Source organism: Triticum urartu, chromosome 7, assembly GCF_003073215.2.
Source record: "Triticum urartu cultivar G1812 chromosome 7, Tu2.1, whole genome shotgun sequence".
NCBI classification, from domain to species: domain Eukaryota; kingdom Viridiplantae; phylum Streptophyta; class Magnoliopsida; order Poales; family Poaceae; genus Triticum; species Triticum urartu.
Genome location: NC_053028.1, coordinates 609,133,087 through 609,145,389, shown reverse-complemented (window position 1 = coordinate 609,145,389; position 12,303 = coordinate 609,133,087). Strand labels below are relative to the sequence as shown.

General features: G+C 43.8%; 1 protein-coding gene across 1 annotated transcript; it reads right to left on the bottom strand.

Annotated features, from left to right (window-relative positions):
• Positions 1–7,109: 7,109 nt before the first annotated feature.
• Positions 7,110–8,580, bottom strand: LOC125519166 (F-box protein At5g07610-like). Its single transcript, XM_048684046.1, has one exon. The coding sequence runs from the start codon at positions 8,578–8,580 to the stop codon at positions 7,372–7,374; it is 1,209 nt and encodes a 402-aa protein (XP_048540003.1). The 3' UTR covers positions 7,110–7,371.
• Between the last annotated feature and the right edge of the window lie 3,723 nt (positions 8,581–12,303).

Below are 12,303 nucleotides of genomic sequence, written 5' to 3'. Positions count from 1 at the left end.
GGGGCCACGAGGTAGGGGGCGTGTCCAGGGGGGCAGGCGTGCCCCCACCCTCGTGGCTAGGGTGTGGGCCCCCTGGCCTTGATTCTTTGCCAATATTTTTTATTATTTCCAAAAATACTCTCCGTGGAGTTTCAGGTCATTCGAGAACTTTTGTTTCTGCACATAAATAACACCATGGCAATTCTGCTGAAAACGGCGTCAGTCCGGGTTAGTTCCATTCAAATCATGCAAGTTAGAGTCCAAAACAAGGGCAAAAGTGTTTGGAAAAGTAGATACGACGAAGACGTATCAGCTGCCCTCGCCGATTCGATCAATTTGCTTTTGTGCCATCTAATGGGGCCTCCGGTGGTATTGTCACAATATGGAACAACTCTCTGTTCTCTGCTGATGTGATTGCTTCTGAAGAATTTGCTCTAGTAACTCGTTTTTGTTCTACCCAATCAGCCCAAAGCTGGACGCTAGTTAATGTTTACGGACCATGCCAAGGGGACCAACGTAATCACTTCATTGATTGGCTTTCTGATCTGGACATCCCTCCTAATGAGGATTGGCTCCTGGTGGGCGACTTTAACTTCATTCGGGCACCTGAAAACCGTAATAAGCCTGGAGGGTGCATAAATGACATGATCACATTTAATGATATTATCCAAGCATAGAGTTTAATTGAGCTACCAATTAAAGGCAGATCATATACATGGAGCAATATGCAATTGGATCCGTTACTTGAACAACTAGACTGGTTTTTCACTAGCACTAATTGGACTTCTTCTTACCCAGAAACGTGGGTTAAACCGCTGGGCAAGCCTGTGTCAGACCACACACCATGCGTAGTCACCATTGAAACAACAATTCCCAGATCGAAAATATTCCGTTTTGAGTCATACTGGTTGCAGCATCCTGGATTTATGGAGGTGGTCTCGACATCCTGGGCCAAACAAGTTGACTTGAAGAACTCAGCCACGGTTCTCAACCCAAAATTCAAAAGCCTTCGACATGATCTCAAAATTTGGAGCAAGGGTATCTCCAAACTCTCGGTAGCCATTGAAAATTCAAACAAGGCTCTAAATGAAATCGATTCACTGGAAGATAAAAGACCACTCTCCATACCTAAACGTAACTTCAGAAGAATTTTAAAAGCCCATATCCTCAAACTTCTTAAATACCAGCAAATCTATTCGAAAAAATGATGCACTATACACTGGGTTCAATTTGGTGATGAGAACTCCAAATTCTTCCAAGCCCTAGCGTCTAAAAGATACAGAAGAAATAGCATTGCCTCGCTTTGCACTGATGATGGAGATATGGTTGAAGATCATGCTGGTAAGGAATCCATAATTTTCCACACTTACAAAAACAGACTGGGCTCCTCAACTCCTCACAATATGAAATTTGATCTGACGAGAATTATTAAAAAATGTGACAAGCTAGAAGAGCTAACCTCACCTTTCTCCCATGAGGAAATTGACAAGGTGATCCGTGAAATGCCTATCGAGAGAGCACCTGGCCCCGATGGCTTCACTAGGATCTTTTTAAAACGTTCCTAGCCAATTATTAAAGAGGACTTCTACACGTTGTGTAATCAATTCTTTGAAGGGGGCCTAAACCTCGAGAGCATTAATGATGGTTTCATCACCCTACTCCCTAAAATCCGTTCCCCAGAGACCATTAATGACTACAGGCCCATCACACTGCTCAATTGTTGTCTTAAGGTGATCACCAAACTTCTAGCCAATCGACTACAAAAAGTCATCCTAAAGATCATCCACAGAAACCAGTATGGATTTCTCAAAGGGCGCTCGATTCAAGACTGCCTTGCATGGGCATATGAGTACATATATCAATGTCAAACCTCGAAGAAAGAAATTGTTTTGCCAAAACTAGACTTTGCCAAGGCATTCGATACGATTGACCACGATGCAATGACTAAGATTATGAGAAGTATGGGCTTCAATGAAAAATGGTTAGGATGGATTAAATGTATCTTCTCTTCTGGCAAATCCTCAGTCTTTCTAAATGGCACACCTAGGCGACAATTCTTCTGCAAATGTGGTGTCTGACAAGGTGATCCCCTGTCTCTGCTGATCTTTGTGCTAGCGGCGGAATTACTTCAAGCTGCGATCAATGATGCATTTTCTCAGGGCCAAATCCAACTCCCTTTCCTATCCACATCTCAAAAAGACTACCCAGTCATCCAATATGCCGACGATACACTCATAATCCTTCCTGCATGCACACAACAAGTGGCCACCGTCAAAAAGATCCTCACCAATTACGCCACCTCCATTGGGCTCAAAATTAACTTCAATAAATCTATGCGTATACCTATCAATTGTGATGCAGCAAAATGCGATGAGCTGGCTAATTTACTTGGATGTGTGGTTGGAAAAATGCCCTTCACTTACCTAGGCCTACCATTAGGCACAACAAGACCAATTGTGCAAGAGCTGGTGCCGCTGGTGTGTAGCATTGAGAGGAGACTGTCTGCCACGCTGAACATGATTTCTTATGGAGGTAAACTATCACTATTAAACTCTGTCTTTACTTCACTTGCAATATTTGCCCTATGCACACTCAGGCTCCCGGCAAAAATTATTGAGCTTCTTGATAATATTCGACGGAAATGTTTGTGGACCAAAAAACAGACCAAGGAGACAAAAGCAACTCCCTGGCTTCGTGGGATATGGTCTGTCGGACCAAGGAATGTGGCGGCCTAGGAGTCCTAAACCTAAGAATTCAAGGGGATGTGTTGCTCTTGAAGTATCTGCATAAATTTTACAATCACTTTGATTTGCCTTGGGTGGAGCTCATCTGGTCCACATATTATGAAAACAAGGTACCTCATGCCACAAATGTTTGTGGCTCATTTTGGTGGAGAGATGTCTCCAAACTAATGCCCACATTCTGAGGAATCACACAAGCCCAAATAGTTAGAGGAGACACGGTGCTATTCTGGAAAGATCTTTGGGGGAACACATTTTGGCGGAGGAGAGTGTTCTCCTTCACAAATAACGAAGATATATCCGTTAGAGATTTCTTGGGCACCGCGTCTCTCGGAGAGGCGTTCCATCTACCACTATCTCCTCAGGCGCATGCAGAGGTCAGGCAGATGCAATTGGCCACCGCAACAGTTACCCTCTCCGACAACCCACTAGCACATGATCATTGGACCTATGTTTGGTGGTCCACCATCTTCACGGCACATAAATATTACTCCTTCTGCTTCCGGGACATGCAGGCGAGCACATGATCATTGGACCTACGTTTGGGGGTCCACCATCTTCACGGCACATAAATATTACTCCTTCTGCTTCCGGGACATACATGCACACCAATCCTTTCGATGGATATGGAAATCAAAATCAACCATGAAGATCGAAGTTTTTGGATGGCTGCTCCTTTCTGATCGCTTAAACACAAGGAATATGCTTAGGAGAAGACATTACAACATTGGAGATGATCATGACTGCATCCTATGTGGCCTGCACATTGATGAAACCATTGAGCACCTCTTCTTCGAATGTCATTTCAGCCAACTTTGCTGGGCCAACTTGGGTTTGTCGTGGCAGCAAGGAGGGACCAGGCTACAAAATATTGTCACTGCCAAGGATAGGTGGGCACGACCAATGTTTATGGAAGCTTTCCTACTAGCAGCCTGGAGCATTTAGAAGGAACGTAATAATAAACACTTTAGAGGGATAGCACCATCCAGAGACTCTTGGTTGAAAAGATTCAAAGAGGACTATTCGCTCCTAACTTATAGGGTTAAGGAGAAACACAAGCATCTCATCCCCGCTCTGCTAGACACCTTGTATTAATCCCCCCCCCCCCCCCCCCCCAAATGGGGGGGGGTTGTAAATCATCATGTAATTTTGAGACTCATATTCTATTAATTTAATTGCAGTAGGAGGTGCTCCTACTGTTTTAGGTTCAAAAAAATGCAGTGTTTCAAAACCTTTTGCAGCAGAGTTCATGTTGCAGAAACATTTGCAACAAAGAGTGTTGTAGATTTTTTTTCATCTTCGCCTTTTTGCAACATGGATGATGTTGCGAAAAGGACTTCTGCAACATGGATGTTGCAAAACTTTTTCGCAAGGAAAGATGATGTCACAACAACACCGCCGTCGTGCAACTCTGTTGTTGTTGCAGAAACTCGTTAGTGTGCGACGGCACAGTCGGCCACAGACAACTTTTGTTGCTGATGTGGCAGTTTTTTTTTTCGTCCTTACTTTTTTGCAACATGGAAGTCGTTGCGGAAGACATTTCACAATATAGACAATGTTGTAGAAAACTTTCTCCACCATGTGCACATGCATCACACAAAAACGCTAGAAATCATACTAGATGAACCCATGCAAGACACGTGTCGGAAGGAGGAGACAGCGGATGCCTCGTACCGATCCGCCCAAGCATTTCCCCTTCCACAAACACTCAGTTTAAAAAAAAAAGATAAACATTACACTTACCGATAGCGAGTTGCGGACATATGATTCAGCATTTTCAGAATCAAAGCAATTGTCAGAACTCGACTCACTACAAACAGAACCTCCCCAACCGCGTTCCTGGCAATCACTCCAGCAGCAGCAAGGCATAGTTCCGCTACAAACGATGCACGAGGAAGATTTTTATGGCGGTTCTTCCTTCTAATTACAGGCATATCTATGACTCTTTTTTACCAGATGAAGCAGGAGGCATCGGTCCGTAGAACCTATAAAAAAGAGATGGTTGTGGCGTGAAGTACTCTTGTGCACCTACGTCACTCGGCTCGCGCGCAACCCCGCCCCGTTATGTTATGTTATGGAAGAATTTAGCTTCTTGTTGGGCTGGTTATTCAGAGCCGCCACTGTTCAGTGGAAACACCGCGTGACCGCTTATTTTGATACAACTACAACATTCTTTTTTAGTATCAACTACAACATTTCTATAACATGTAGTACCCATGTTCCAAAAGCATGATTAAATTTTTTTAGATTCATCCAGTAGAAACCTTTAGATTTGTCATCGGAAATAGTTACAGTGTACACCTTTTTATTGCATTTTATACTAACATATACATATAAAAAGTAGAAGCCAAACTTGTATCTTGAAAACTATTGAGGGAGTAGTAACAAAGAGGTTCTATCTACAAACATCTGCGCGAATTCAAGACCTAGAGCGATAAAAACAGAAATAAAACAAACATCCATTGAGAACTTCATGGTGTTCCCCAGACAGAATTATTTAGCAGGAGCATCTGGGCTTGTACGATACTCGATGATGGTGTAACCGCCTCAATGCGAAATCGTATGCATAAATGGTACAGCTTGATCTCAAGCTGAAAACAAGATGCAGCCACCTCCACAAACTATCAAATAAGCAAGTTATTTCCTGTTCTCCCTTACTTCCTAGCTACCCGTCTTTTCTTGGCTCATGCATTTTGTCCACACATGACTGCTTCTTCGAAACGAAAATAATAATAATAATTTCTCTTATTTTTTACAATTGACGACTCTGGTGTTTCCTTCCTAGATTATAAACGATCAGAAATATGGTTACCTCGATTCTGAAATACTCAGAATGCATGCAGTCACCTTCTGGAATTTTAACCACTAAATTGTTGGAAATATTTTGATCACTCTATGGAGAAGTATATCATTAGATCCATATTGAGAAGACTTCCACACCATGAACTTCTTTTCAATTTCTATAACATATGGTGGTACGAAGTTGTGATCAGAGTCATGAATCGGAGCCCGCAGAAGTTAGTATTTCAGCGGGGGGCGTAGTACTGAATTTACTAATCATTGTTCAGAAGGATTTGGACGGTCCAAATTCACAAGTCTTGATCATTACTTGCACGTCACAATACTAGATCACTGCAATAAGATGCTTATACTCGAAAGTGCTATTGTGAGCTCGAGCTCACAGGCACCCTTTGCTATAGTACAAACGAAAAAAATATTTAAAAAGTTCAAAAAAATCTGAATTTTTTTGGCAACAAACATTGATATATTTTTCACATGCGTGCAAATTTTCATGATAAAATGACATTCATGCAGGTCTCGGCAAAAAAAACAAAATCGATGCTCCAAAATGCTTCCAAAAACAGTTTTTTTGGAGCATGATTTTGTTTTTTTTGCTGACACCTCCACAAATGTCATTTCATCACGAAAATTGGCACGCATGTAGAAAAAACATCAAAGTTTCTTGACAACAAATTTCAGATTTTTTTGAATTTTTTTACTATTTTTTCGGATTTTACTGTTCATCCAGGATCACTGGTGCCCGGGATCAATTCCTCCACGTCCGCTTATACTTCCCAACTTCCCATGGCTGCAACTGCAAAATAAACCTCAATGGTGGGTTGGAAACATACGATCTGGGGAAGAGAGGAAAGAGCCAAGAAATCAAGGGAGTGGGTTCCCGGGAAGTTACAAGGCGTTCTTGGTGGGAGGTCCCGGACCGTGACATGAAACTGAAATCTGTGTGGAGGCTTGGAGCTGAAACTAGAGAGATACTGTTGCAGAGCCATGATAACCACAGCCACGCTGTTGCTTCAGTGTCATAGGACGTCGAAACTCAAAATTCAGAAATGATGCCGCAAAGTTGCACTGGACTGGAGCTTATGGGCAACATTACAGGCATCTTGGTAGAGCAAGAAGCAAGAGTACCATGGAAGGCGAACAGTGTCGCTTATTTATGTAACACTATTTTAAGCTGCCTACCAAACAAAAAGCGCAAACTAAGATGTTAGTATATTGCTAGCCTTCTGGAGCAAAGCACTGTCTGTTCAGGGAAAATAAATCCCTAACAAAACATGAATATCACGATCCAAGCACAGCTTGCTAATGTTTGATAACAGCATTTTTCTACTTGAAACATGCCACAGGCAAAGGTATTTTTTTTTCTTTTCAAACCATTAGCAGTACATAAAATTGATTTCAAAAGTTATACCATTAGCACAGTTTGACATTATATCGTTAGCAGACAACTGATCATTTACTAAGTCACTGTCCATAAGATGCAAATATAAGTTTAGAATTTAAGTTGCATGATGATCATTGGTCATGTCTTCTACTACATCATCACCGTCGCTCAAACACTACGCCAAGTTAACCAAATACATGGAGGTAGGAGTTCTTCAAAACCATTGGCATGCAGAAACCAATACGGGCAACAGAAAGTTCAGTACAAATTTGGATAACTAATCACCCAAGTTCACTCCATAGCGAACCACCACACTCGAAACATAAAAGCATGCATACATCAGTCAGATAAAACAATAGCCCAGTTCGAGCAAACATACCAACCAGGCTGTTCCATAGCACAAAGAACTAGTGTTTGTCGAAGATCCACTTCTTATAAAGCCACCAACTCAGACTGATGTCAAATGTGCTATGACCGTAACTCTGCATACAATGGCACATATGGCAGATATGGCGGCTGGCCATCTTCCAGATTGGAGATCACTTTGACTTGTCGAAGATCCATATTATAGCACATGAATGTGGTATCCCACCCGGCAGTGAAGAATATCGTGTTGCATTCCGGATGAATCGCAATCCAACCAAAATCCATCGCAGCCCATCCAAAACGACCAAGAAGGTAGGCATCCATCCCTCGAAATATGTATGAAGCTTCCATGCTGTGCTTCAATATCCATTTTCTGCTTTGATAGTTGTCCAGAACATAAACTACTAATCGAATGGCACCACCTCCATATCCCTGAAAATTGGCATAATGCAAGCGGTCTTGTGATCGCTGAATAAAACCATCATCCAAACCACCAGGGAGACTGAAGTTCATCCATGTTTCCCCCTCTGTGTCTACCATGGCTAGATGATGGGATAACCAACGGGCGCTGGGTTGAAAATGCAGGTGGCCATTAAGAAAGACAAATACTGACCGACGATCAATGGGCCTAATTTGCTTGTTCCATCTCTCTTGTTTATAAACCCATGCTCCAGTTTCAGACGAATACACTGCCACTCCGGCGATGTGAGGGTGCCAGTTTGGCTCCTGCTCATCTACCAACTCAAACACATGGAAATGCGACGACAGGGCTGGGTCGAAGCCCAAACGTGCGGTGGCCACCTCGCTGGTGGCCTTGCCGGAGCTCGGCAACACGACCCACTTCTCCGTGGCGGGATTGCACACGACATAACGGAACTCGTCACCCTGCGCGGAGGCGTCGCGCCAGCGGCAGAGGAGGAGGCCGCTGCAGCAGGCCAACAGATGGACGCGCTCATGGTTGGGCAGGAAGGAGCAAGAGGTGTCGATCGGAGGGCACCGTCTCCCTGGGAAACTGGTGAAGTGGGGAGGTGGTTGCAGAAACCACTCGCCGGTGTACTTGTTGTCGTAGAAGAAGCCGGCCGGGGTTTGGGGCAGCCTTTTGCGGTGGTCGGGGTGGTCGATGAGCGCCAGCCAGTGGCTGGAGACGCACCTGAAGCGGAGGAGCGACTTGGCGGGGACGCGCGAGAGGATCTCGACGAGGAGATCGTCGGCGAGTCTGTCGATCGCCGTCCCGCTCTGCTTCGTGTACCGGGCATGAGGAGTAGCGCGGCCTTCCTCCCCCGGGTGAGAGCTCTCTGCGGGGACGGACATGGAGGCGGCAGAAAACGGCGGCGACGCCGTCGAGATAGAGGGACGGAGAATGAAACCTAACGTCTGACGGGAGTGAGGCCGAGGCTTAACAGATTGGGCCGTCCAGCACCAGTACATGGGCTCAGCCGTGTCACGACTAACTGAATTGGAAGAACAGAGCCTGCAGATACAAACATAAGACATTTACAATTTGTTTTATTGCCTCATTTTTTAATTCTTGCTCAGTATTTTTTTTACAATTTTTTTAGCATCAGTACAGACACAAGCGCTCATATACACGCGCATACATTCACCCCTATGAGCACCTCCGAGAGAATGAGCCGGCATATCATCTTAAGATTTACGAAGTCACCGTAGGCGTCTCCTCCCACTGAAAGCGCATCGCCGGAAATCCTGAAATAAATTCAGGAATAATGCGAGCACCAGGATTTGAACCCTGGTGGATTGGGATACCACTGTCCACCTAAGCAACTCAACTACAGATTGATTCGCGTATTTTTTTACAATTTGATTCCTTTGTCTTCAAAACAATTACAATTTGATTTCTAAAGGAAGTGGTGAAGGCGAATTGTTTGGGAAATTTTGCTGCACGGCGATTTTGACTTATTTAAGTAGTCCAATTATCATCAAAGATCGTATCGAGGTTCCACATAAGAACAGCACTGTCGGAGGAAAGAAGGCATTTTCATTCTAATTCCTTTTCGTAGGATAATTTAAAAAAATCATTCATGAACATTATGAACACAAGGGTACTTTCTCCCTCAGAAAAAAAGCACAAAGATACTTTCACCGGATGGCATTGCCCGATTAGCAATTTCCAACCACACAATCAACACAAGGACATTTTCAGTTTTGTCTTGGATACTTTCACCAGGTGGCATTGCCGTGATGAGGACCCCCTTTATCGGTTCTGTCCTGGACCACGTAGGACGGCCCATGGCGGATAACAAGAAGATTCTTGGCGACTTGACATGCAAGACAAGAGGCTGGATTCATGGAGGATTTTACCTCCCTATACATAGCCAACTAGGAGCCTTGTAACGTAGGGTTCCCGGTATGCTATATAAGCGGGGGGTCTTGGCCCGTAGATAGACATCATACAATCTGTCGGTACTTTGTACTCTCGATACACTCCAACATAATAAAGCAAATAGTAGGACGCAGTGTATTATCTCCTTCGTGAGAGCCCGAACCTGGGTAAAATGGTTAATCGTGTGTCCTTATTACCATCGCACCAAGTAGCCTAGTTTAAGGATACCCTATCGAGGGATCTGTCGCATTTAGCTCCGACAGTGGTAGCCCATGCAGGTCAACATCGCGATTGATGGGAGTTCGCATCAACGCTTAGATCGGTTCCAGGATGACCTTTGTACCAGGGCAGATGTTCGTCTTCGATGTCGCCACCTTCGTTGCCAACTCGACTGGTCACCCTTTGGTTCCTTGGGGAAAAGACAGGAAACCTTTTTACAATCCAAACCAAATCTTAAAGGGCATCACCCGTGTCGCCTAGGGTTAGGCGACGCGGGAGCAACGGGGTTTCCTCCAGACCATTGATCACTTTCAACCAACCTGCCACTTGAGGAGGAGGGTTAGGCAACCCACCCAAGAATGTGCCTTATCCCTCACCTATAGATAAAGATTTTCACTTTCTGCCCACCCTCCATTTCAGGAGGAGGATCAGGCAAAGAATTCCATGAGTGTAGGATCCTTCAGGTTGAAGAACGCATCCGCGAGTGAGAGCGAAAGCAGGTCAGTGTGCATGACGCAGGATGAGTCGTCGGTTTCATGCCAGGCTCTACAAAGATGTGCGACAAAGGATTTTTGGCGAGCACATTGTCGGGTATATGCGCCAACTCACCTGTCTTCTCCTCCCTGTCGACACAACAAACAGTGGTGGCATCTCCATTGCCCGATGCCACCTCATCGACAATTTCCATCTGTTGAAACTCACCATGGCTGTCTTCAATTTTGAAATTGCAAGCCTCTCCAGCTCAAGTATCCCATTTAGAGGGTGTGAATAGACTTCAGAAAGCATAAAAGAAATGGAAAATGACCCTAGAGCATTGATTTATTTCCGAGGCCACTGATATTGTTTACCAACTATCTCTGCATAAGTGATTTACCATCCTACTGCGGCAAAAATCAGGGGTGACCAGGTGAGCATTTCCATAATTGTGGATCCAAAACAATAATGTTGTCTCCCTTAATTGAATTAGCCTATTTGTCAGTAAGGTGCACGCTTTGCTCTTAATGTGATTCAGATTTCACTCTTGACAACTACTAACTCCATTCCTATAAGACATTGGGGCAGTTACATCTTATATTTAGGAATGGAGGTAGTAGGTCTCTAGTCGTATGACACCACTGTCAGCCTTTGTTCCAATTCAGTTACTTCAATAGAAGAAATTCACAGGCTTGTTCAAGATGTGTTCAGCATCAGGCATCAGCTCTGATGCATGGAGATATATAACTGTTGTATGATCAAGAACAAAAAGGGAAATTATATTATTATTTATGGACGGTACATGAAGTATGTGTACTAGAAATTTGTACCATGGAGCCTGATTCTATCCTAGATACAGATAAAGCGACACTCAGAACATTGTTCCAAAAATATGTGATTTGTTCTGATAGTATGTCCAAGCCAGCAGAGGTGGCATATTATTATCCATAGCTTATACTGGGATCCATGTGATCTTTTTATGTGTCAAGTGAATAAGTACTACTCCCTCCGTCCCATAATATAAGAGCATTTTTTACACTAGTAGATCACTTGGAACAACCATCACGCAACTAAGATAAAGTCTCGAACAATTGATTGGAAGCGGAAGTAAAGGCAAATGCCCTATCCATACATCTCAGTGTCACAGTCATGGTCTGTGTTACAGGCAGGCCAGCCTCCAAGAAGACCCAACAAATTTGCAATATGTAGGGCGAAATATGCCTAGTTCTTTCAAGGTTCAAGCTACATCAAGAAACCTCCATCAAGAGCAAATGATTCTATGACCAAGTTTACGCTCCTTAAATGTATCGCTGCAGCAACACTAGTGACGTAAAAATGTGCAATGATATGAATCTTCTCCGAATTCTAGCTCTCGGCCACGAAGGTTAGGTAGTACCAAGCTGCAAAGGCCAGGACAAGCATGCATAAAGGGAGCACGAAGTCCAGAAATGTGTTTGGAGCAGGAGAGCCTTTGTTCCTCTGCATTGTTCTGGAATCAGGCAGCACATTACTGCCACCAACTGTTGCGTCCTTCGATGTACTGCGAGGCACATAGTCCTCGATGCTTCCAATCAGGTAGCTGCTCATCATGCTGATGGCTGATGTGCTGTGGCCCACATCTTCGAAAGCCTCGGTGGCATCCCCAGAGGCTTCAAGAATTGATCAAACATGGACAAAATAAATTTGAACAACTCATCAGTTAACTTAGTATATGCCCATTTCATATGGATCACTTTGAAAACCATGCCAGGTGTGTAAGTATCACAGTTATTGTCCATTGGTTAAACTATTATAACATGTGTTTTAAGAGGCAATAAGTTATCATGGAACTAATGCAGCTATTGAAAAAAACAAAAGGCTAGTGTGATTACTGAGGCTTGACAATTTTTTTAAGTACAACATTTGCAAGAAAAGAAAACGTGCTAATTTCCATAAGTTGGTGGACGCGGATTTTTGGGAGGGGGGGGGGGGGGGGGGTCCCCCAAATTTTTTTTTTTTTT

What these genes read in the sequence shown, in the direction of transcription:
- LOC125519166 (XM_048684046.1), bottom strand. Translation starts at nt 8,580, where the DNA reads ATGTCCGTCCCCGCAGAGAGCTCTCACCCGGGGGAGGAAGGCCGCGCT.